The 26,403-nt window shown below is 37.7% G+C and overlaps 3 protein-coding genes across 4 annotated transcripts; 1 reads left to right on the forward strand and 2 right to left on the reverse strand.

The window, feature by feature from the left end:
- Nucleotides 1–556: 556 nt before the first annotated feature.
- On the reverse strand, nt 557–22,511 carry LOC111850300 (uncharacterized). The gene is made up of 17 exons (XM_072709223.1): nt 22,268–22,511; nt 20,502–21,651; nt 20,031–20,060; nt 19,671–19,798; nt 18,754–18,925; nt 17,071–17,121; nt 14,919–15,034; nt 14,609–14,637; nt 8,696–8,755; nt 7,774–7,858; nt 6,762–7,443; nt 6,186–6,347; nt 3,661–3,779; nt 1,687–1,869; nt 1,124–1,295; nt 929–970; nt 557–834 (listed from the first exon to the last, which is right to left on the reverse strand). The coding sequence occupies exons 2-17, from the start codon at nt 21,633–21,635 to the stop codon at nt 736–738; spliced, it is 3,264 nt and encodes a 1,087-aa protein (XP_072565324.1). The 5' UTR covers nt 21,636–21,651; nt 22,268–22,511; the 3' UTR covers nt 557–735.
- Nucleotides 10,530–12,410, forward strand: LOC111834643 (uncharacterized). 2 transcript variants are annotated; one of them, XM_072708863.1, is made up of 7 exons: nt 10,530–10,919; nt 11,013–11,083; nt 11,240–11,416; nt 11,689–11,738; nt 11,816–11,869; nt 11,940–12,002; nt 12,179–12,410. In XM_072708863.1, exons 1-7 carry the CDS (start codon nt 10,747–10,749, stop codon nt 12,329–12,331), a joined length of 741 nt encoding a protein of 246 aa, XP_072564964.1. In that variant the 5' UTR covers nt 10,530–10,746; the 3' UTR covers nt 12,332–12,410. The 2 variants fall into 2 exon arrangements, with proteins under 2 accessions (XP_072564964.1, XP_072564965.1); XM_072708864.1 differs by lacking the exon at nt 11,816–11,869.
- Nucleotides 22,512–22,976: 465 nt separating the features above from the next.
- ak6 (adenylate kinase 6) lies at nt 22,977–25,733 on the reverse strand. The gene is made up of 5 exons (XM_023824042.2): nt 25,455–25,733; nt 24,852–24,944; nt 24,595–24,653; nt 24,339–24,484; nt 22,977–24,128 (listed from the first exon to the last, which is right to left on the reverse strand). Exons 1-5 carry the CDS (start codon nt 25,489–25,491, stop codon nt 23,939–23,941), a joined length of 525 nt encoding a protein of 174 aa, XP_023679810.1. The 5' UTR covers nt 25,492–25,733; the 3' UTR covers nt 22,977–23,938.
- Between the last annotated feature and the right edge of the window lie 670 nt (nt 25,734–26,403).

A 26,403-nucleotide genomic window follows, 5' to 3' on the forward strand; every position in this document is an offset into this window, starting at 1 on the left:
TTAGTATTGAATAATAATAAAGAACACTTATGCTTAATAATGTTTTTAATGAAAATTACATATTTACAAAGTACAAAACAATGCAAGACCAGTGGAAAGAACCTATTTTTTTCCCTTGTGGCAGGAAGTTTTAGAAAGTATCCAACCAGATCTTTCTCTTTTCACTAATTCAAGATGGTAACCCTCAAATGAGCATATCATCAGGGTAACACAGCCCCAAATATGAGAAAAGTTAATTTATAACGTCAAAACAACGTATAACGTAAAACTTAAAAACTTATTGTAGTTACAAGACGATCTGAAAAATGCAGCTGAAAACAGTACAATAAAAACAGCAGCATATTCAATTCTGTGCAAAAGTTTTCAGAAATTACATTTGAAATATCTCATAGTATATTTCCTGAGAAAACAATGATTTTAAAAACGCAGAGTTAAATTACTATAAAATTCTTTGCAGCAATGCTTAATAAAATCTTTCTACTAAAATAGCTGTTATGAAAAAGTACAGTATGCCTCTATTTACAATAGTGGAAGTTAAAAAAATTTTTTTTTAAAGTGGATGAGGAACTGAAACTCACATTTAAAAATGCTTATTTTTAGAAAGGAAAATCCTTAAAACTTTACTTAAAGGGATATTAAAGGGTTATGGCTATCTCCAAGGACGGCACTCTGAATATGCCATTAAACAGATCTTAATCCGTAGAGGGGACAAGTAAAGATCAAGACTGAACCAGGTCATACTCTCCCATCATAATCATTGACCTTCCTCTTGATGTGAGACAATTTGGCTTTTAGATACTTGCATTTCCGCTTCTTCATCTGGTAGCCTGCAGACTGAGAAGAGAGTAATAAAGCACATTATTGTACATCATGATACAATACTCATATCACTTAGCTTTTAAACAAATTATGGAAGATTCAGACAGACCTTCTTCAGATTCTTCAGCCGGTTAAATTCATCCATAGAATCCTGTTTGTGTTGAGAGAGGTTATTAACAGAATATAAAATCTAAACAAACGAGATTTAGGGACTGTATCCATTAAAATAAAACATATTTTACCCATAAAACTACACACATGCACATAATATGCTAGAAATGCACATAATGGCCTAAGGACTCACCATGTACTGTGAACTGCCCGGCTGCATGATGTGCAGCTCATGATCTACCTCCACGAGGCCCTTGTTGACATCATCCAGCTCTTCCTGCAGTATCTTGTATTCTTTGTGGTACCTATCGAATTCCCGTTTGTATTCCAGTCTTTTCTGACCATTAGTAATGGTGGGAAACTCACTAAAAAAGAAGATAGAGAGGGGGGAAATCAGCTCCTGTGAGGAACTCAAAGTAAACTTAATGAATTATGCTGGAATTCAAATTCATAGAAACAAAACCAGGACATTCTACTTTTTGGTGGGCTGAATATACAGTATGAAAAATATACATTCCCTTGCTCAGTTAATCCCACAATGCTACATTTAAGTATAACACACTGATATGAATGACCTGCCAAATTTCAAGCAGAATATATTTTCTAGGCAGAATTTTCAAATACCAAAAATCAATAAACTTTCCTGACCAGAACAAAAATTCAGCTTAACCCCTGAAATAAACATGGCTGAAGAAGAGAACCTCACACTTACTTCCTTAGATCTTCCAAGCGCTTTTAAATAACCAACCATCTTACCTGTCAAAATCACTGTCATCCAGTTCCTCCCCAGACTCAGCCCCTGTGGTATAGTCTGTGTCATCCAGGCTATCAACATGGTGTCCAGCGGACCTTGTATTAGGCTTCCCTACAGAGATGGTGACCTCTGACTCTGTACTGTGGGGACCTGGACTGCACAATGGCCAGCTCTTCGTTGGCTCACTAAACATAGCAGAAACAAAACATATACCCCTCTGCTCATCTCAACAGCAACTCTGAACAAATTAGAACAAAGAAGTGAACAAATTATAACTCTGGAGAAGCATGTGCTGTTACACAGAGAAAAAAGCTCAATCAGATCCAATGATGCACAATAAATCTATTTTCCATAATGGAAAATTATATATATATTGCATATAAAATAATTAAATATTTACAAAATAAAAGCCTCAGCTGAACTAATTTATATATATTTTGCAACAGGAGAGCGGGAGAGATTTTTGAAGTTGGGGGAACTAAACAGTGAGCAAAAGTTCTCAACTCTTAAGCTTATCCAGCCACGCTTGAGGAGATATTTGATGTGATTTAATACACTAAACATTTTGACTGACACTGGCCGACATGTACATAATGTTGCAATGTTGTCTGGTATGGAATTGTCAATCACCCAGAAATGGCCTATTAGACAATAGATAAACAACAGATTACGCTGCAATTTGTTGCAAGTTTAAATTTACTGAGCCCCGGTATACTCTGTAATGTTATATTTTATATGAGGACACATTCATAGATTTATAGCTTTATTCTAACAATTTAACATCAGGTCAGATTTGAAGTCATTTTCTTTGTTGCAGTGACAAATTAGCCTTTCAGAGCTACTGTATGGGAAAATTATGTTGACAATTGCATCCAACATAGGTTTGGTATAGATTAAACATACATAGAATTTACGTCTCCCAACATTGCTTGCTATTTGAAAGAACACTGACAGGATCTTCATGCTTTTAAGGCAGCTCAGTTCTCAACTTGTTCAAGACCCAAAACCCGCAGCGGCGGATTACACACAGAATGTGCAAAGTCACAAATGCAGCAAGTATATATGGTTTTGAGTAAAATGTTTTAGAAAGTGACAACGGTGTTTGAGTTATTTATCCTTCGTTAAATCTGTAGGTAATCGTGGAAGTGGAAATTGGCTAATAGTAATCTTGTATCTTGCATACTCATTATGATTCTGCTGCTTTGGCAGCCTTCAAATTATGTTTTCTTCTTTATTTAATTTTATTTTGATCAATTTTTTATTTTATTTTTTTTGTTTTGTTTTATTTAATGCTATTTTTTTTATTGATGTACTGCAACAATGTATATTGTGTTTGTAAGGTGTCCTTTAGTGCCTCTAAATAAAATGTATTATTATTATTATTATTAATTATAATAATAGGAATGCATGCATTTTACTCTACCTACAAAAGGAGATAAATTGAGACAGTGGAAACACGTATGTACAGTGATGCGCGCACGTGTGAGCAGAGTCCTACTCCTACCTGCAGCAAACACATGCTATGAGTAGTTTGTGGTGGTCGACACAGTTTTATGGGTTCAAACATCACGGTATCCAACCCTATTTAATGATGCTACTTATCAAAGTTTTGTTATTTTTTCCCCTCAAAAGTGGGAGGGGGATGGATCAGGGTCTCCCCTGTCCCCCCACTTTTTGCACCCCTGTTTTGCAGTGAACGGTAGTCATAAAAATCAATTTTACAAAAAATTTTAATATAAGGTAAATCATGTTTCAAATTTTCAAAATATATAGCCCACTAATGCTCGCAAAGTAATTTTGTTTCAAATATTAAATATCATTTCACGACATAGAGGTAAACAATGTACTTGCCGCTAATATCAAAATATCGCATGCATTATTTGTTCTATTTGTCTCAATGTTTAAAACCTGCATGCTAAATACTTGCATAGTTGTTCATTACTGTAGATGCCATTTGTGTGCATGCAATGACTCACGTAGAACTGTAAGGTGGTTTGGAATAATCAGTAGTCACACCTTCCAGGAGTTCTCTCCCTTGAATTTCATCTGGGTATGCATTCAGCATTTGCTCCGGCTCACCAGACACGGTGTTCACCTGCAAAGGGGTAAAATAGTTTAAAGAAAAGCAGTTTTCTTCCTGCAGAATTATAGCTGCATTATAAATTTAATTTTTATAACTTTTCATAAATTCTATCTGTGATGTTGGGAAAAAACACACACTACACAAGAAATTAAACAGGGTAAATTGTAAATTATAAAATGTACTTAAAGTACACATTTGAAGCAAACAACAGTAAACTTTAAACCAAATAAAGTTATGATAACATTGCACTGATGCCAATAATTCCACAAATAAAGACGTACAGCTCCAACCAGTATTTTGCTAGACTGCCCCAGTTCTATCTATATCAGCCTTCTATGTCTGTGTACAGTAAACATTTCGAAAATCCCAGTTTGACCGGTTTCCACTTTCCCCACATTATCTCCACAGAGGTCAAATACAGAAAAAGAAAAACTCTCAGAAGATTCACATCTTAATATAAAAACAAAACACACCTGCTACCATGCGTTGTATTTACAAAATGTTATACATGTGTAATACACATTAGTAATTCCTTCAGTTATTTTGACTACCTTGCAATTTTGACTGTCAACAAAATGTGTTCAATATATTTTTATTGTTTTTAGATTTTTGCAAGAAACAAAAATAAGCCAGCTGATGGACTAAAGTGTAATGATTCTGACTTAACTGAACAATACCTAATTTATACTGCTTATATGGCAAAGATGTCTTATTTTGAATGTTTATTCTTAAAGTTTCTACTGCAAGCCACACCCAGAAACTGAGCAGGAAACTCCCCCCATAAAGTCGCAGCCTATGAAAACAGAAAATATTGGCATTGTGGTTAAACACCTACTGTATTGTAACTCCCTTTTGGTTATGTTGCCATTTTACAACTCATCCAGAACACTGGGTTGTTCTCGAACTTTTGAATTGATCACATGTATCACTACACCTGGATTCACTCCAGTGATTACTCAGGCTATGATCATATTCAAACCCTTAGTTATGGTGCAGAGCTTCCAGTTTCAGTTGCCCAGTGCTGTACTACGCAGTGCCTAGGAGTTTAATGTTATGTCTTTCCACCACTGGCTGGTTCTGATACTTAAACATAGGAATGTTATACATGCTGTTATGCAAGTTTTGTTTTGTAAATTACGTGAAAGTATCTAGAGTAGCTCAGTTGTTTTTAGTGTTGACTCGCACATCCATGTTGAGCACAGATTCTCCCAGGGTTTAAATACATGAATTTACGCTTATTGGCTTCTCTAAGTTGCCTGTAGTGCACACATGTAAGTGACCTGTGATTAACTGGCTTGCTGTCTAGGGGTGTTTCTCAATACTCGTACTTGACCATAATTGTGTTCTCATGTACCCATTTTATGTCATCTTCCATTGCCGAAGACCAGTTTCAATACTCAAGAACATAGGTACAGAGGACAGTAAAAATCCCTGGATGTTGTTCTTGCCCCACCCCAAATATCAAGAAAACATCGGTTGCATCCTTGCCAAATGAGACCAATCCCACGATTCGCTGCACCCCAAATTTGTTCTTTGGAAGCAAGTTAGCAAGACCGATCTTGCAAAGACCACAAGTACGATCTTCTCATTCTTGGTATTGAGAAACACCCTTGGGTGTCACCGCTACCTTGTGCCCTGTGCTGCATGGAAAGGATTGCAGGTCCCACAGAGATGGATGGACCAAAGCATCTGTGCACTATTTTCTCCACAAATGCTGATTATTGCAAGTACGTATGCTACACATCTACTCATTGTACTATGAATAAAGCATCTGCTAAATTAGCATATAGTATACTGGCATATAGAATATAAAATTAGTAGAAAGTCTTGGGACAATAAAAATATTACAAATGTATTAGTCTTAACGAAAATTATTACTTTATTCGTTTATCTACAAAAAATGTACATCATATAAAAAAACGACCAGTAGTTTTAAGTAAAACAATTTCAAATAGTAATAAACTGAAATCCAAATTATAGTTCTAAAACAGCTATTCTGAGTTGACAAGCAGTCGCCTTGGATGTTTTTTAATTAATAACACCTTTGCAATAACATAAAACACCAAACATTTGTGTTTATTATCACAAAATAACTACAGTTGCAATTAATAGTATAATGGCAGTCAAAAAAAATATGTCAGATATGTGCAGATATGTTAAACATTGCTTGTCAAAGAACTTCTGCTATGAAATCAATAAATCTGCAACATTTTTACAGAATTAAACAAGTGTCCCAAGACTTTCTGTGAGCACCGTAAAAAACTTTTAGTACACGTGTTGGGGTTCACATTTCAGATATTTAACATTTTCACTTTGAAATAAACAACAGCATCAACTAGCAGCAATCAAAATATCTGCTGCCAGACCATAAACAAAGAGGTCTCAAATAAATCTAATGATAAAATCTCATGCACTCACCCATTCTCCAAGGTCACGTGAAAGTCCATTACTGACCACCTTCACTTCATGCCAGAGAATATTCCTCCCATAACTCCAGATTTTCTGACGTGTCCTTGCAGCGAAGATTGCAATGATGACAAGGCCAACGGTCACCAGGAAACCAAGCACCACAGCAATGGCCTAGGACCAAAGAAAACCAGAGGATATAAGCATGTCCTACTTTTGAAGATCTGCACTGTCCAAAAACAAAATAAATTTATTGGCTAGTCGAAAGCAAAAGAAAAAAAAAAGACTATACGGCTCTCAAATTTTAGATGATCTACAGGTATTAAAAAACGGGCATGTTCCCCTGTTTGTTTATATTTGCAGAGACCAATTCTTTAAATGTTTTTTTTTTTCTTTCAAGGCGACACCTGGGGTGGGTTGGGTTCTCCTCTTCTTTTTTTGTACTTGATTGTGCTTGCAAAAAAAAAAAAAAAATGGGCATATTCAAAACAGAAAAATGCTCAACCCAAGATAATTTTGGATCTAAGTAGTATGGAACAAGGTTTTATTAGAAAATACATAATTTGCACACATGGTACATGTTCTCACCTCCTGCGGTTCCACCACACAGTAGTGGTACATATATTGATTGATGAAGATTCCAGAGGGCTGTGAGTTCTGGTACTGAGAACAGAGACTTATAACCTGGCTGTAATAGACTGACCCTGACGCCTGGGCAGTTGGGTTGATAGCCACAAGGTAGACAATAGTGGCTATGACCAAGAGGAAGGCCAATATGGCACTGATTATAATGACCGCCAGGTAAAACCGACGTGAGCGGGCCACTTTCTGCCTTGACACCATAATGATGAAGATGATGAGCACAGCGAGGAAGGTGAAGGCTCCCATGGCAAGAATAAATCCATTTGCTGATTGGGGACTAACATAGTTGCCTCCGACTCCATATCCATAGCCTCCTCCGTAACCTCCTCCGTAGCCTCCTCCATAACCTCCTCCGTAGTTACTCCCATAACTTCCCCCATACATGCCTCCACCCATCCCTGCCCCAATTCCACCATATCCTGACATTTCCAGATCTGAGTCCCAGCCTACTGTGGAGGCTACACAAGCAAACATGGCCACGATGAGAATAATGATTATTATTGACACAATCTTTATCACTCCCGGTGGAGAGGTCCAGCGGTAAAAGTGCAAAAACTCTTCCTCAGGGTAGTGGGAAAAAGATGGCTTGCTCAACACTCGGTCTCCAGACATGTCTCGGCTGCTATGGCTATAAAACAGAAAAAGCGCATCAGTAAGTAACTGAAGTGGAAAGTTCAGGTCCAAAAAATACAAATCCAGACCAAGGGTTTGTTTCAACCAAGCAGGTGGGTACTCTGTGACTCTTTATACTCAACTGATTGGTTGAAACAAAAGCTTGGTCTGCATTTGTACTTTCTGGACCTGAATTTTCCAACTCTGGTAAACAGACAATAAAAATTAAGTTCCAACACTATCTTGCATTTATACTCAAAATGTCCAGATTTGTGTGTATTATGCAGTACTGCATTTCAGCCATAGAAAAATAAGGGAAAAATATAAACCCAATATATAGACTCACTGCCTGCCGCCATAGCGATAGGGTGGAGGGTGTCCATTCCTGTATGAAGACATCCTGGAGTCCTTACTTTCTTCACACTTTTTGACTTATTTTACAAAAGGTAACAGTTCTATTTAATACACAAACAATGGAATGTAAATAGTCACACCAAAAATACCAAAAGCATTATTCACATGTGTTTGTGAGTAAATCAGTAGTTTAAAATAATTTAATTAAAACTGCTGTTTTAATTGCTTATTGGATTACTATTATTAAAGTATTATTAAAGGAAATACTTTTATGGAAAAGGTATGTTTTGGAGAAAAATCACTCATCCCACCACCATTATTAATAAAATGATAACACTTTACTTGACGGGGCACAAATACATAAGTAATAGTATAATACTATATTATTACTTAAGCACAAACTAAGTTTTAGTTACATACTGGTCTCATCTTAATTCATCATTAATGAATTGTGACACGTTTTATCTCAAACAGTTCAGTATTTTTTACTATATTTGTTACTTCTGTAAACCTTTATGTGAATTACTGAAGGAACTACTGTAGGATCAAATCATGAATTACAAGTGAAATGCTGATCTCGTTTGTTCATCAATACATCGGGACGCATCTTTATATCAAGCAGACTATATTTGTTCATAATATGTACTTTATTCACTGAGTCATTACTAATTATTTCTGACTAGTCAAGTGAAGTGTTACCAATGAAATTCAGGCACTCACTACCATAAAAACATAAGGTAAACAAACGAGAGATTTAATATCATTTGTTATATATTATGCAACGCAAAATAAAAATAAACGGTGCTGGCTTTACAATTCCTCCAAGTATGCTTATGATCTAAACTTCTTTTAACGGTGTTTTACATGTACTGTGGAAAAGGGTTTCAATTTGATTAGTTTAAAAAAAAACTTACCTGACAATAAAAGTACCGCAGGGCTGACTGAAATGCAGCTATCAGTGTAATAGGGAGCAGCTTAAACATCTCACTCCACCGCCCAGGCTGTGCGGCTCCGCCCGGAGGGCTGCTACTTCCGTATTGGCGACTAATGAAACTCTTATACAAGCAATGTTAACCTACAAGTTTTTCTTTTCCAAGAAGACGTATCCTATGCAAAAGTTAAACTGGTTTTTCCTGTTCTTTGATTCTTTTTCGTGGTATACATACTAGAAAGCAGCAGTAAATAGTATCATGACTTAAATTCTCTCTACTGAGATAACGAAGCTCAGGGTAGGTCTGTGTGTGCGGTGTACATTGGCTTTCAGTCTAATTCATCTTAAAGCCATTTGTTCCAAATTTACGGTGACCAACATTTGAGATGTGATTTAAGAAGATATATTCTTTTGAATATGTAGAGGTGAGTCAGGTGAGCTCAGGGATTGACCGAAACCTGTGCGCAGTCTTGCTGCACAGAGTAGGACTGCGCCATACCACTGACATTCTGTTCAGTCCGATTTGATCTAATTGCAAAGCTGGTATCACCGATACCTGCGCTGGTGACTGGGGGGTGATGACGTACGTGTTATGGCTATTTCCCTAATCATTTAGACAATAGGAGAGAGGCCTCTGAAAGTCTTCCCCTTTCTCCCTTCTGCCTGGAAGTAGTTCATGTCTTGCTCACAATAATATAGCCATTTATCAGGTACAAAATCAATCTAATATTTTAACGTTACAAACGATTCCCAAAATGAAACATTCAGAGCGACAGAATCGATATTTTTGTATCGGTCCGCACATCCTTAATTGGAGAGGACATAATTAAAAATAAGCCGTGAAAATCATCCTGTATTTTATATAGGAGATGATCTAGGTTATCAGGCAAGGAGTGGGACTAATTTAATTTAATCTCAAGAGTTTTGTGCCCAAGACCAGCCTATTGTGTCTTCATTCAGAGGGAACTTTGATAAATGACGCTACATTTCAAGTCTTACTGTCCCGACAAAATTTATTACTGACATTTCAAGAAGAAAATAAATCACATATTGTACTGTTCAAGCAGTCTATTCCAGTACCATCTGGTATTTTTCTAACATCCATCGTTTGAGAAACTTGCAGTAATTAACAACCAACAGGTGGCTGCCCTTCGCAGACAGCTTGTTCTACAAAGAGCAAGTTGATGGAGGCCTAAAAAGAATTTCCCCATGAGGGACAATAAAGGTTAAATTAATATTATTATTATTATTATTATTATTATTATTATTATTATTATTATTATTAATACCAAGCTTTTAGTTGTGCCCCCCCTCTGCAAATGCTCACTCACTTCTCCGATCAGACTCCCAGCTTGTCGCGATCACACTTCATTTGCGCGTTTCTCCGTGCAGAGCGAGCGTGAGAAACTCGCCGGCTAACCTCCTACATGTTAACCCGATCAGACACCCTGGGCCGGGTCTCCCCCATATTCGTAACTTTCCGTATGCATACAGGCAAACACACAGGCTCAGGGCTGCCAACTCTCACGATTTCAGACACTCACGGCAAATCTACACTATATTATTCCATTATTTTATTCATGAAATTAGCTACATTAAAGCGTTGGGATAGTTTGTAAACTCTATAGACTGTTTACAAGGTAATAAAACTGTTACATGGAAATGCGTGCGAAGAATTATCTGGAATTGAAAATTTCACGGCAGCTGACGAAGCTTATTGACAAGACATATGAACAGTTAAATAAATAAAGTTAAATCTTTGTACGCCCTTGACTAAGTAAAAGTAAAACGCCAACAGACTAATGCACGTACTTCAGCCGGGGGGGTATTTCACGAAGCAGGTTTTGCAAACTCTGGGTTTAAACTTGAACTCTGAGTTGATTAACTCTGAGATGTCAACCTCTGAGTTTTTGGTTTCAGAACAGGTGATAACGATTAGTTTACAAAACTCTGAGTTCAATTAACCCTGATTGTCACGCGTGCACGAGCACATAAAAAGGCTCTATCAATGGCATCCAGAGAAAATGATTCACCATGACAACACAAGGAAACAAATCTCGCGCTTCCAATTTCACCCCAGTGGAGCTTGAATTATTAATGATGGCGTATGCTGAATATGAGCATGCCATATCAAAAAAAGGAAACACGATTGCTGCTGCGAAAGAACGGGAACAAGCGTGGCAGAAAATAGCTGACCGAGTGAATGCGTAAGTATTGATAAGAACGATGTTGATTGATGTATATTTAAGAAATAATACTAGTTTTTCTATATTCTCTCTAATTTAATTTCGTTGTTACAGTTGTAACCCAGCAGGCATAAAGCGCACTTGGCAGCAAATAAAGATGAAGTATAAAAATATAGTACAAACAGGTAGGCACTGGACGATTGGGAGGTTTTGCTTGTCTATAAGACACAAAAGCTACAGTTTCATCTTAAATCTGGCAGCATGTAATATTGTTTAAATCTTTTTACAAGGTTCTAAATGTGGGCTTGGGTGCATATGTTCACATTTTACCTACATATTAGCCAATAGGAAAAAGGCAGAGGCCCGAAAAACTGGTGGGGGTCCACCACCAACACCTCTCACAGAGGCTGAAGAGATGGCTCTCAGCCAAAACACTGGCCGGCCCATGGCTGATGGCATCCTAGGAGGAAGCTCCTCCGATACAGCCATGCCCCAGGACAGAAGTTCTTACATAAGAAGTAAGTAATTCATATGAATGATGTATGTGCATTTGTCCAGTGTTGGCTCAGTGATGGCTATCCATTAAACTCATCATCAAACCCATCATAATCGAACCGATTGTAATTTATTTAAAAGTTATAGATGAGTATAATTTGATAGATGTCATTACTTCATGTACATACTGTTGAAAGACTGTGATATTTGAAAGACTGCCCACTGTTGTAAAAGTTATATTCAAAATGTGCAGGTCTCTGTTGATGAATTGCCTGTAATCCACATTGTCTTGCAGTTACTGATGGAGTAATCTCTGTTGTGGAACCGCCAGACACCCATGAAATGGTACATACTCTTCTCGAGATTTTTCATACTATGTCTTTCATTATTGGTGTATGCAAGTAAGAGAGTCTTCACTACAGGATGAAGACACCTTGTCAGCTGTCACAGGGAGGGAAGATGTAGAGCAGCCTATGGTATGCACTTTCTAACAAATACGTCATGTAAGTGATGCACCATTTTAAAACATTTATCCTTTCTTCACAGAGCAATGCAGAGAATCTCCAGGGTGAACCGACTGCATCCACAGCCACAGCGCAGCTTACCTCTGTAAGATGCTTCAGTATTTGCCTGCCAGTTATTGAAAAATTGGATTAAGAATCATTCTTCTCATTAAATGAAAATGTTGTTAGCTACAAGTGTCTGTTTTCTAAGTTATATTCATAGTGGTACAATTTTCACAGTGCAATACTGCCAAGATGTAACATTTTTGTGTATTCTAATAGCTCCCTGTAAAGCAGTTGTACAAAATATACCTTGAGAAACAAATTGAAAAATCGGATCTGGAAATGGAACACATTAAACAAAAAATGCAGAAAACCCTAATAGAAATACAAATATTGGAACATCAGTTAAAGGTGGGTAGTGGCACAAGTTGATGGATCGTTAACTGTCTTTCAAAACAAAATATTAAAATACTGTTTTGCATAATCAATTACAGGAAATAAAGAAGAGTTCATAAAATGATTGTCATTTGTTTTTATTTGCAACTTATTTACTGGAAATGATTAGAACATATTGCGTTTCGAACAGCTTGTCCATCTGTTGCATCAACAGGAATGTCAGGGTTGTTATCAGGGTCAACCTCTGGGGCAGCAACCCAGGTTTCTCTTCTCATCATTGCAATATTGTGCAGGACTACGCATGCAACAATGATATCACAGGCCCTTTCTGGGGTGGCACGGAGGCCACGAAGGCACTGGAAACGGGCCTTCAGTATGCCCAGGGTCATCTCTATTCTGGCCCGGGTCCTGCTGTGAGCCAAGTTATATCTTTGCTGTGGGCCAGGCTCAGGATCAGGGTATGGGGTCAGCAGATAGGGCTGGCATGGGTACCCCCTGTCACCGAGTAGGTAACCACTGAACTCCCCTACAATAATGAGTAGACAGTTTACATGTTAAGGTGCAATATGAGGGAACAAGATATTGCTTAAAGATTATAATATACTGTAGCTACATTATATACTCACCACGAGCAAGTCTAGCACTCAGTGTGCATTCACGGAACATTCTGGCATCATGCACAGACCCAGGCCACTTTGCCTCCACGTTGCTGATGACATAGGCTGCATCACATATAATCTTCACAATGCAGAACAGTGATTAGTTACTGTAGATGTACTGTAAAGTAGGCCAATAATTCAATGCAGTAAACTACTAAAAGCTAGAAACACCTACCTGCACATTAATACTGTGGAATGACTTTCTGTTCACATAGTCTCCTTCATTTACTGAAGGAGCCTTAATGGGAATATGTGTGCCATCTATGCAGCCAATCACACCTGGAAATCCTAACAAAGAGGGCATAAGTCTACTTAATTTTAACAGGTACTGCAGTCAGTTTCTAGTTTTGTATGGTGTTACAATGCAAAAAGTGTAACTGTATTTTATCTAGTCTTAACCTACAATTGTTTATTGCTTCAAATCTTAAAGCATATTACTAAATATATGAGGCTATTACTTCATACCTGCAATTCTGTGGAATTCTTCCTTGATTATTCTACTACATCTGTGACCAGGAAATGCCACAAACGTGTAGAGAAAATGTTTAAGCGCAAGAGTAACCTGTCTGATACACCGGCAGACGGTTGCCTTAGAAACATGTTGAGCGTCACCAATATTATACAGAAAGCTGCCATTAGCAAAAAAGCGAAGTGCTGTACAAAGAATTTGCTCGGAACTGAGAGGATGTCCACGGTGTGTTTGACGAGCAAAATGAGGGCTAAGAATATTGTTGAGATAAATGATTGTCTGTGATGAAAAACGGTAACGCTCTAACAGAAAATCATTTGTAAACGATAAAATATCTAAACGGGGTCTGATCACCCTCTCCTGACGTAGATTCCTGCGGATAATTTGTGCTTCGATGTCGACCGGTCTTTCGAGAAAAGGACACGCCATGTCTGAGAAAGTACTTGCTTCAATCTGACTGTTCATTTAAAGAGGAGGAACTCAGAGTTACAGGGATTAAACCTGCTAGCGAGCAGGTTAGCTTCACGGGGTATGTTACCGCGGTAAATGACTCAGAGTTGGGCTCAACTGGCTTTTTGAAACCGAAAACTTTGAATTTCCCTTAACTCACACACAACTAACTCCGAGTTTTCACTAAACCCGCTTCGTGAAACGGCCCCCGGGTTTCTCTACAGTTAGTCACATTGGCAAGCTTTTGTTTTGGACACAGGTGCACATCCATTTGCCAAAAAAAGCAGAAAAGAGTAAGACTTTATGTTTAATAATTTGTCTTTAAGAAAAAAAATAGTAACATTGTACTCTGTGCAAAAAAGGACCGCATCTCAAATATACATTAATAAATGTGAAAAGTGTTAGCTTTACATATTTATAAAAACTTTAAGGGCTTAAAACGCAACAAAACTAAATAAAACAACACAAAGCTAAAAGCAGATGAAAGAAATGCAACGGAATATAATGCAACGCAACATTTTGCATGTGTGTGTGTGTGTGTGTATATATATAGTCTACTGAGCAGAAAAAAATACAGGACAAATCATAAATGCAGAAAATAACAGTCAAACTCCATTTGGAACCCTTAATTTGAAGGGCAGTAACGAACACCTTTTGACCTTTTGCACTGAGGTGTATTGCATTGAAGTGCATCATTTTGCTTATTCAGCGTCCCTCTTGAAAACAAGGGCCTACTCAGTATCAGGGCCTCGTACAAAATCTGGCTGCATAAATGAAAAATGCTACCTGAAAAAAAATAAAATAAACATGGCAAAAAGGAATTTAAAATCGTTTGCAAACTAAGCCAGTCTTTTTTTTTGGTGAAGGATGAAGTTTGTTTTTAAATGTTCCTTTTGTTATTCAAACAAACTGCATTCCTTCCATTTCCGTTTTGCTGTGGATGGTGTCTTGTCTTCCATTTTAAATATAAGTAAATAAAATGACTAATTCGTACATTAGCTCTTGAAAAACATAAAACCACAAGCAACAGGTTATAAACATTTACTTGTATCCATCTTTCCAATTTGTAACGTTATCGTACTCTTGGATCTTCTGCTTGATGTGGGATAGTTTGGCTTTTAGGTATGTACAACGTTCCTTCTTCTCAAGAAAGGCGGGGTCCTGTCAAAGATTGAACATATTCAGTGTCTGTATTATAGTTTAAATTGGCAACACTACCACCAGGATTACAGAAAATGCACTCAGTGGCCACTTTATGTGGTTTTCTACTCAGGATCCATATTTGCCATTGACTAGACGTTTTCTTGTTCATAACGCCATCCTCTAAAGTCTACACACCAGTATGTGAATGCCAAGTGGGTGGTTGTTTCTAAGGTGTTGGAACAACCACGTCTGACACCAGCAATCACACCAAATACAAAATCGCTTAGATCATGTGTCTTAGCCATTAGTCTACATGGTCAATTTATTCAGTGACCATATGATTTGCTGTTTGGTGAACTAGTCTAGTTGCATTAATGAGCAGGGGGTATTCCATGAAAGTAGCTAAAGAAAGCCAGACTTTCCTGAAAATGTCAGACCCAAACTAGCACTATCTCTAAACTTAGCCCCATGTCGTTCCACTAACGCAGTTCAGCTTTAACTAATCAAGGCTCATACAAGACAGACTTGCATAGTCTCACTTAGTGTGCACACCCAAGATATTTAAGAAGCCCAAATGAATGCATGAATGATAGATCGATCAAACGAGTAGGAAAGCGTGAAAAACGAGAGCGGTGTTTTATTTTCCGCTGAACAAATGCTGCTGATGGAGCTGTATGAAAAATACAAAGATGTAATCATTAAAAAAGGCAATACTGTGGCCATAAACACAGCCAGGGAGTTGGCTTGGCAATGAATTGCAGACAGACTAAATGTGTAAGTTATGTAAATGTTATAAGTGCATATATAGTACAGTGGCACGGTGCTGCAGTGGTTTATGCTATCGCCTTATAACGCGAAAGTTGCTAATTCGATCCCCACAGCCAACGAGGAACCATCTGGGTTGAGTTCACGTGTCATTCTTACTGCATAATGTTATTCTGTACTATTTGATCTCCGTAAAATACTTTCAATCGCATCCCTGTGAAATGTCCTGCACAAATAACTGTATCTTGTCTTTGCTTTTTATTAATATCTTTCAAAGTAGACTGTGACTAAACAAAATATAAAAATACCTTCCTGTTCATATTGTTTTAACAGATTTTTTTTTCCAATTTCAGTCATTGCATTTCATGTATGAGCTTTGTAATATGGGTACGATTTTATTTTAATTATTTTTCAATTAATTGGAATGCCGAGACGTGATTTTTATAGGCTTTATTATATTTATTACATGACACGAGTAATGAGAGCGCGGAATTTCATCCAAAGGAATGATCTTTTGGGAATTGGTTACTACACGTCGGGCATTCTTTGAGACAACGCTTAACTAAGCAAGACAGTTAACCTGGTCCAGATCAGACTTGTTCACTCGCCTAAGTTACCATGGTAGCTCAGCGGGGATTCATTTAAGAGACGTTAATGAAAACAGAACTCCCACTTAAATGAGCCAGACTCGTCGAAATAAGTCAGACTTTCCCTTAACCCTGCTTCATGTAACACCCCCCAGGTGTAACTAATAAAACAGCCACATGAGTGTATGTTTTTTTGCAACAAGCTACAATTAATGGACAGAGTTGATGTGAGATAAAATTACAGTAGTATAGTACTGTAAATCTACAGAAATTTACAAAAAAAAACAGCAACTTATCCAATTACGCTAAACATTTTGCCTTTAACGCGAAATCAGCTTTATATGGAGAATGAGAAAATAATTCAGTTACCTGACTACATTACATAAAATCTCATGTGGGTGGTAACCAAGCAAAATTAATGCAAAATTTAGTTATGAAAAGATTTGTGCTGTTAACCATTTGTCATTTCTATTCTGTTTTTCTTTTGCTTGCTATTTTTGCCATTTCAAAATTGTACCATGTACTAATGAGGAAAAGAAAGAATCTGTCATAGGTAAATGAACTGGTGTTTAACACTGGCTGAGTAAAGCAACAGTACATGTGTATATAGTAATTTCTTTTTGTTTCAGAGAAAAATTCTGTTTTGTATATTTAAGGAAAGAATATGTCAGAAATACAATAATACAAGTTATTTGCACTCACAGTTTTCTTTCTTTCATATTCCTGCAGGATCCTCTGTAAACGCTCTTGCTCCTGTTTGGGGAAAAAAAATAATTAATTCATTTCACTCAACATCAAATCAGGAATTTAAACTTAAGAGCTGTATCATGCAGGATATCACATATACATCAACCATTCATTCCGCTGTTTTATACAATTTATTATTATAGTTTCACAATACATTGAAAATTGGTAAGGATTGCTGCACCCACCACACGATGAACCCCAAAAGATGAGAACCTGAGTGCAGCCATGTGGCAGGTGATACCTCAGCACCACACTAGTCCGAATGGATCAGTGTGACTTTTTTCTGATAGCTGGAGTGCCAATCCTGCCACCAATCCCCAGATTTTTCCCTGAATGTAAGAGGACCTCCTTATAGGGCTGGATGTAGATTAATTCCATACCCAGGATGAAGCAATCACAGGTTAAGGGCCTTGCTCAAGGGCCCAAAAGAGTAGCTCCTAGCATTCACAGGATTCAAACCAGCAACCTTCCGATTGCTGGCGCAGATCCCTAGCCTCAGAGCTAATTGGGCTAAATTGGGCTAAGTAAAAATGTAGTGGGGAGGACACACCTTACTTTTAACAAAAAAACTCTATACAGTGCCTTAGGTGATATTTTATAAATTGCACCAGTAAAATACCCAGCTGTATAAACAGAAAAAAAATCAGAGTTCATTTTACAAACTTCTGGATGACGAAGAGCCCCATACAGTAATCAGTGCTTCTATCGAAAAAGTTTGTGTGTGAAGTTCATATACTTTTTCTGTCAGGGACTGGAATATTGTTGTGTGATTGAGATTTATCCATTATTTATAATTTATGTCAATAAATACTTCACTGAATAACATGATCATGTGTCTATTTTGAGTTGTGTAAAATAGGAAGGTATTAAAACGATGAAATACAAGCTGGCTCAGTTTTGTGGGGTATATTCCTCAGACCACTTTGCATCCCTGTATTGGACGCGTGGTGTGGAAGATGCATACGTCAGTTCTCAGTATTCGTGAGGGATCAGTTCCAGGATGCATTCCTGGATGCTCCCGCATACAAAACAGCATAGTATTTACATATAATCTATGCACATCCTCCTGTATACTTGATATCATCTCTAGATTATTTAAAATACCCAATACAATGTAAATGCTATGTAAATCGTTGTTATAATGTATTACTGAGGAAATAATGACAAGAAAAAAAATGTGTACATTTTCAGTACAGATGCAATCACTGTAGGCTTAACTAGGTAGTACATGTCAGCAACAATGTCACATTTTCTTTTATTTAAAAACAGATTGCGGAGGCATTAGCAGGGTCTGCATGCACCAGACTTCATCTGCATGGACTCAGAGCTGTGCTCGGAATGTGGAAAATTCAAGTTTTGCATTTTGGAACTTTCTGGAATTTGTGTTGATTTTTTCCAAATATTTTCCATGGTTGATTGAATCCATGGATGCAGAACCCATGGATACATGGGTTAAATACACAACTGTATTTAACAAAATGTTTAATTTCCCTTTGTTAATGTAGTATCACTACAGCAATGCCATTTTCCAGTTTGCTCCAACCGCATTTGTGTGTGGTAATCATTGCAACAATGACTTTGACTGTGCACTTTATAAAGAGTTTTAAGGAGATTCATATAACGGGGATCATTCCTGACCGTTTGGCTGGAAGTTTGCAGATGCAGATTACGCATCACACGATCCATCTCGTTGAACCTCTTCAGCACAGCTTGCACCTCTGCATTCAACTCCTTGTACTCTGCATGCTGGTCTCTGAAGACGGCCTTGTAGCGATCTCGCTCAACATCAGTGCGGATGCTGGGATACTTCCTACAAGCAGGTAAAAATCTTGTGTCAAAATCCCATTACATAAAAGGCAGGTATCAGTAAAACAATGAGATAAAACTTCTGATAAATTTATGAGGTTTATAACATCAGAAGGCAGTAATGACACACATGATTCCGTGATGTTAAATACCCGTGTGCATAAAACTACCCCAGATATAGGCAGCCTGTACAATCTGTACAATTTAGCTGGGGACACTCTATATGTTGTGTAGTAACCTTATAATGCCCAGTCCCCTAAAATATCTTTAAAATTCCTTTGTTCCTGTTTTAAACCAGTGACTGTTTGCAGAAAGCCAATGTATAGGATCTGTTATGTTATTATGTTGTTATTATTATTATTATTATTATTATTATTATTATTATTTATTGGTTTGCTTTCTTGGGGCCCTTCAAGGAATTTCACTTTGTTGTAGATGATAAGCACCATGTCATCACAGAGTGGCGCAGAGATGATGTGAAAGGGGAATTACACCCCCGTCCCCCGTTAATATATTCTAGAACCAGACTGTAAAAAACAATTAATACCAATTAACTGACTGAGAAACCAGGGGAACTGATGAGATAGGGGTGCAAAGCACACACGTTGGTATTTGGGTTTCAGGAGCTGTTTTCTGTGGGAGATTCTGATGTTTTCTCATAAGTGCAGTAAAACTGGGTTGGCATGCAAGATCTTAAAGCTTTCCAGCAGTCTGATGTACATTATATCAGGTGTGGTTAGTGGACTCACTCAACGTAGTCTGGCAGGATCACAGGTTTCGGGGGGGGGAAAGAGGGGGCATGGCCAGCTTTCACCTGCGGCTCCATTCTTGTAGCTTTAATCTGTGTTGGAGCTCTTGAGTCAAGCAAAATCGGTTTCTAAAAAAAAATAGGGAATATCACTTTGCATATGCAGGAAAAAAAGATTTGCAAATACCAAAGATCCACCAAACGTCCGACTTTTAATACCGATAAAATTATATAAGGGTCGATGTATGCATTATTTAAAAATTCATTAATTATAAGTCAATTTTAAGATTTCACTTCTGTTATAATATTATTACGTTACGTTTTTAAAACCACAGACTGAAAAATTTAGTAGAACATTTACCAGTGATCTTGGGCCAGAATATGCAGCCACCTGGGGAAAAAACAAAAGTTAAAACACAGAAAGAGAGAGAGAACCACTCATATGCAAGCTGTGAGAGGTGATGAATGACCTGTAAAATGACAACATATATGAAAACATAAGCACAGGCAACAGACTAGAAATGAAATAGGAATAAAATCAGTGCCTCTACATTAACGTTAAATTAAATTTTTTAAAGATATAGCAACTTTTAATGGCTTTCGCCAAGGCAATAAAATGGTCAAAAAGAATAACAATTGAAGCCATCTCAAAACCAGAACTTTTTCATTAATTTCACTCCCAGTCTATTTAACAACACAATAATTCAGATTATAAGTGGTCAACATTATAATCTGAAAGTCATTATAATCTGCTGTCAGTGACAGATCCCAGATATTGCCACTCAGAAGAAAGTCATTTAATTATTGCCGCTCACTAAAATCTCAAACTCACCTCCCGTTGGTAGTATTCACGGCGCATTCGGGCTGCCTCATGTCTCTGTAGCTTAATGCACACGATGGCGCTGACCAAATAGACCAGCGTGTTTAGAAAGAGGAAGATGATGCCAGCAGTCTGGCCCGCTTCGGTGCGGCAGAAGCCTCCGGTCATGCCGTTATTAAAATAGGGGTAATAACACAGACCGCCTCGGAGCGTGTCCCTCACGTACACGATAGCCGCAGCCAGGTAGAGCACAGCAAGAACCAGGTTGATGAAGAACTCGGTGAGCGGCCAGAAGTTTGAGTCCAGAAGTACGGTGCGGTAGTACATGGTCATGCCCAGCACCAGCAAGATCACCGTCACCAGCCAAGCTAGACCTGCCACCACCAGCACAAACGGAGTCTGGGGCCCGGTGTAGTAGACCCCGCTCATACCGCCACCACTCATGCCCGAAATGCTACCCATGCCCCCGCCAGGCATCCCCATGCCTGAGTATCCACTGTAAGACTGCGAGTATCCAAACATGTTGTACCACTCGTTATCTTTGTATATGTATGCACACACACAGGCGAAGACCGCAGCCCCAAGCAGCAGCTCTATGGAGCCCAGGATACGGAGCAAGCCAGCCCAGGTTCTCATGTAGCCGTGGATTTGTCGATACTGTGCCAGTCTCTCCTCATACGTCAAGCCTGTGTGTACTGTATGGTCATCGAAGGTGCTGATTGGGTCCATACTGCCTTCTTTTTTCTCTTGAGAAGTGCAACTTCCACCTGACACACCGTGCTGACCTTGGTTTGACCCAGGGATAGATAAGTTGGTTCTGGAATTGTTTTTTGGCTCAGAAAGAGATCCCTTACTGCCCCGGAATAAGTCTTTCACGGAACTAGGAATGAGAGACTTAAGAGGTCTGACATTTGTGGCATCAAGGCTGTCATCACTGTCACTGGGGTAAAATTCAGCGGCCAGTGGTAAGTGTACTGGAGAGGGTGCCAGAGGAAGTGGAGGCGTCCCACGTCCCTGCCCAGCCCCTCTCGCCTCTTCTAGAGACTGAGGACCAGCTCTGCAAAACAGGGCACCAGGTTCCCCAATGAAGGGTCTAACTTCTCTGATGCGGTCAAAGTGGGCAGATGATCCACTACCGGCAGACATGAGGATTGCTTTCAACCTTTCAATTGGAGAGAGAAAAATGTGAATAGCAAGAAAATTAGGAAATAAAACATATAGTGTCATCAATAACAGAGGCTCCCGTTCTGAGGTGTAAACGGTGAAAAGGTTATAGTGAATAACAACAATATTTTTCCCGTTATCAAGCTAAATACTTTGCTTTATCTAATGTTCTATATAAGCCGTGGTTACTAATGCCTTGCTGTGTTCTCTAATATTCCCTCAACTTCCCTCCGGGAAAAGCCCGTATAAAATTAATTATTATTAACAAGCGGATCACACCCATGTTTCGTAATATCGCCGACTGAATAAAAACAAAAACAAAGACATATCTGCCCCAGATCCAGATCTATTGTTATTACATAATTCCAAAACTAGACGTTTTTTACAACGAGAACTTTTCCTTTACAGTACTTTTTTCCAGTACAATTTAACACAGTTGTGTACTCAAAGTCAAAATTTCAGCATTATACATCTAAATAAACATAAGTATCACAAAAGCCCGTTAAGGTACGTAAACACTGCGTAACAAAAGGTGCTTAGAAAATTAGTTTACACATTTCGCTGAAATTAACAATTAAGACTGAATGAAGACAAGAAAATGTATTAAAACTTACCTAAGGCTGGAAAATGTTATTGTTTTGGCGATGATAATAATGCAAGAGAATTTTTATTTTTGGCTGTACAGGTACCTGTTGCCACAAACCAACCTGTCTTCCTCATAGCGCCTCCGCAGAAAAGGATTCCTGACCACGTGACACCGCCCCGAGTAACGTCACACCGATGGAAACGCGCTGCAGCGGAGAAGCGGAACCGCACGCCAACAGCGTTTCGGGTTCAAGCAACGCCTTCTTATACACGGGTGGCGATTGCAGAAAATTTTGCTTGGGGGGGGCTGACAAAATATAAGTTTTATAATGGGGACAAGTAGGATAGTATTTAGGAATTGCACTTGTTCACTGAGGACTTCAACAGGAAACAGACATATTAACAAAGAAACAGAACCTTTAATTTAATTTATATCAAATTAAATGATGTATATGAAAACCAAATATTCAGACATGCTAAGATGTTATTATTAACGTTTTACTTGCGTTTAGATGTGAAAAATCGAAATAATTATAACTAAAAACACTTCTTCATGATCACCGGTAGAGGTCACTTTTGCAGAACTTACATTGATACCTGCGAGTCCCAGCAAATGTGCAGTGTTCCCAAGACGCTCCACATTGCATACATGGGTTCCACCCCTTGAAACACCTTCCTATGTAATACTTTTAACACTGCTGTCACTTGAATCAACTGGTCAACAAAACAACCCCCAGATCACAAGATATAGCAAACGTTTAATTTGCAATCAGTGATGTATTTGTAAAAGCCATAGATGAATCAGACTTTTTGCTTTTTCAAAGCAGCATAAGGCATTCTTATAAGGAAACCAATTATCTTGCATCCATCAATATTGTGCCTTTAAAGTTTTTAATAAGCCATCTATATTCAAACCCATGTACAGACAAAATATGCATTTCATTTTCTATAAAAGACTGAAAATGAATATAATTATATTGCAGTATAAGAACAGTTCGCCCTGTTGTTTATTTAAATGCAAATTATATATATATATAATATTCAGGTGAATACCATTTTAAGCCAATTTGTGGAGAATTAAGTATTTCACAAACTAAGTCCTCTTGTTGGCACATATAATCCAATGACGAAAAAATAAATGAATAAAACCAGACCATATTTCAACACTTTGTATATAAATTATTAGGGGAAATACTGATTTTGGGCCTAAACTGTCCATCTGTCTCCAGGCTGCCATTATCTGTGCCAATTAAGTCAACTGCCTCCTAGTTTAATTATCACCCTGTAGTACCAACACCTCATAACAGTAAATGTTTGAGAAGCTGATTGTAAAACACTCAGTACGTTACTTGAACTGCACTCCTTTGGTACTAAACTGCTGTTATCTCTGGTTTACAGCATGACGGCAAATTCATTATTTATTTCTCTGCCAGTCACCCAATGGAAATACTGGCTTCAGAGTATACATGGAAGTAGCAGAAAGTGAAGCATTTTTTGAATTTGAGCTATCATGTAAAGTGGATCAAACATTCCACTGATAAGTATAGCACATAATGGTGTTCATGTTCAGAATGAGAAAACTGACATTTTCTCCATGCATCCATGACATATTTCATAATTGATAATATTTAATATTTAAACTTAACTATGCATTCCCAGCTGAGGGAATGTAATAAGCTACTGTGCACATGCAAAGGCCTTCAGTTGTTATCCTTTATCCATTGGTCTATCCACTGAACAATCTGTTCTAGATTGTTTTCAAGGTCTTCTGGCTTGTTGCTAGGCAGCTGGTGGACAATCTCTTGTCTATAAGCCTCCATGGCTTCCTCATAAATGGTCTGGAAGATCTCACACTGGATGTTGTCCTGAAGCTTCTTCCCCGAGTAACCCCTGCAAGACAGAAATCCAACAAACTGCACTACACAAGGTACTGAACTGAAGCATAAAGCATAACGTTGCAGATCCAATATTAAATCCAATTTTAAATCCAAAGCATGGTTTTTCATCTTCTAAATGGTATTGGTGGGGTTTAATATGGATGAACAGACAGATAATCAAATCATCAATGAGTAGACTTAGACAGACAGACAGATAGATAACCTGCTCTCTAGGCGGGTGTACAGTTGAGAGTTGTCTGTGCGCAGTACAAATACTATATGGAACCACCGCTCGGGGAAGAAATCACAGCCATGGTAGTCCACAATCACCCCACCTTCATTCATCCTGTCCTCCAGCTCATCAACCACCTACAGCAGGTGGGAAAAGCCACAACTGGTATACAGGGGTTTTCCATAATTAAACAATAAGCATATTTTGGTGATTAATTCTTGAATAAGGAGATGAGCTTCAAACTCACCCTATCCTCATCTAACACAGGACACTGGTATTCATCATCAAAACCATCATATAATTCTCCTAAGGAAAGGAAACGGTCACATTATTAGAATTAACAACATATTCCAAATACACACCTTAACTTAAAAACACAAGCGATAATGTGTAAAAAAAAAAAAAAAAAAACTCAAGGTTACAAGTAACCACTGAATTGAAATAAACTGAAACACATACGACAATATTTCAACTACCACTTATCGTTTGCCTAGATGATTTTACCTTCCTGTGCTAGATCACCCACGTTGATATACGTCAGCCCCGTTCTCTGTGCTAGTTCCTTCCCTAGTGTGGTTTTTCCTACTCCGGGGGTTCCTGTCGACAACATGGTTTATTAATTATACAGTTGGTTCGCATTTTGAATGGCTGCTCAATTAATCAATATAATGTCAAACCCACTGACCCAGCAAGCTTTTTAGGAACTATGTTCCTTTTCCCCCCTTAAAACTTAAAATAAGTAATTCACGGCACTTTCAATTACGTAGATTTTTTTCGGATTCACACTTAACCGTCGTATATCAAATATCTTCAGTTCTTAATGAAAAAGGATTATCACAAATCACAAGAACAAGGTAGTCAATAACTCTTGTTATGCCAATGCAACGCACACGTATAGGCTTCTATACATACAATACCGCACAGTACAAAGAGTATAAAATGTTCTGTGTACAAATATATTTTACACGCAACACAAAAAAAAAATCGCAGATGAAGGAGGAAATCAAAAGAACCGAGGTGAACCAAAGCCGTTGCCACAAACAAAATCTATTAGGACGTAAAATTATATTTAACAGAGTCATATTTAAATCTAGACAAGACTTTAACCTGTTAGAAGAATATTCGGTCGCTTCATGATTTTCATTACTCCACGTGTAACGGCAATGGACAAAATACGAAATGTCTGATATAGACTAGAAATGTTGCTTGCAGCCCAGATTAATTTTCGATATTTGAAAATTAGTTAGCAGCTAAATTAAGTAATTCATAAAGGAAAAATGAAACAAAATGTATTAATAAAAGAGCTAATCGATATCACATATCCCATGAAAATCCAATTTTTTCACATGGGGTCGTAAATAAACGTCATTATAACGCGACAGTCCTCTTAAAGGGAGTTTCAGACGCTGCTCACGTTTTAAAGGGAAGTATATTGTCGGTCAAAATACTGAGCTAAGCTCCTTATCTCGTAGACAGGTATAATGCAGAATGAATTGGCCCTTAACGCATTTAATTATTATATTTTGTTTTAAATAACCGGACTAATTAACATAGCTGAAAACGTTTTTGAAAACGCATAAATGAATGAGACTTCTTGCTTTTTCAAACCAGCATGAGTTATTCTTATAAGGAAACCAATTCTCTTGCATCCATCAATATCGTGCCTTTAAAGTTTTTAATAAGCCATCTATATTCAAACCCATGCACAGACAAAATATGCATTTCGTTTTCTATAAAAGACTGAAAATTAATATAATTATATTATTGCAGTATATGAACAGTTCATCCTGTTGAAAATAATATATAATAGGCTATCCATGTGAATACCATTTTAAGGCAGTAAGGGTGGGAATATAAACGATTTATGACTGAACATTACAGGATATAAATGATTTATGAAACACGTTCCGAAAAGTCCATTTTAAAGATATTTCTGTTTAATAGAAAGGGCACAGGACAATTAAGTAATGAAATTCTCATATATAAAAAGCTAAGATTAAAGTACTTAATGTGGTGTGGATACTTTGTTTTCTTTGTCTTTTGTTTTCTATATACT

The sequence above is a fragment of the Paramormyrops kingsleyae genome, chromosome 2 (assembly GCF_048594095.1).
Source record: "Paramormyrops kingsleyae isolate MSU_618 chromosome 2, PKINGS_0.4, whole genome shotgun sequence".
Taxonomy (NCBI): Eukaryota; Metazoa; Chordata; class Actinopteri; order Osteoglossiformes; family Mormyridae; genus Paramormyrops; species Paramormyrops kingsleyae.

Coding starts and splice junctions, on each gene's coding strand:
- LOC111834643 (XM_072708863.1), top strand. CDS start 10,747: ATGACAACACAAGGAAACAAATCTCGCGCTTCCAATTTCACCCCAGTG. Junction 11,417..11,688: donor CAGAAGTTCTTACATAAGAA/GTAAGTAATTCA, acceptor ATTGTCTTGCAG/TTACTGATGGAGTAATCTCT. Junction 11,870..11,939: donor AAGATGTAGAGCAGCCTATG/GTATGCACTTTC, acceptor CTTTCTTCACAG/AGCAATGCAGAGAATCTCCA.
- LOC111850300 (XM_072709223.1), bottom strand. CDS start 21,635: ATGTCTGCCGGTAGTGGATCATCTGCCCACTTTGACCGCATCAGAGAA. Junction 20,061..20,501: donor GTGAATACTACCAACGGGAG/GTGAGTTTGAGA, acceptor TTTTTTCCCCAG/GTGGCTGCATATTCTGGCCC. Junction 19,799..20,030: donor ATTCTGGCCCAAGATCACTG/GTAAATGTTCTA, acceptor ATTTTTTTTTAG/AAACCGATTTTGCTTGACTC.
- ak6 (XM_023824042.2), bottom strand. CDS start 25,491: ATGAAAATCATGAAGCGACCGAATATTCTTCTAACAG. Junction 24,654..24,851: donor GGGTGATCTAGCACAGGAAG/GTAAAATCATCT, acceptor TCCTTTCCTTAG/GAGAATTATATGATGGTTTT. Junction 24,485..24,594: donor CTGTGTTAGATGAGGATAGG/GTGAGTTTGAAG, acceptor CACCTGCTGTAG/GTGGTTGATGAGCTGGAGGA.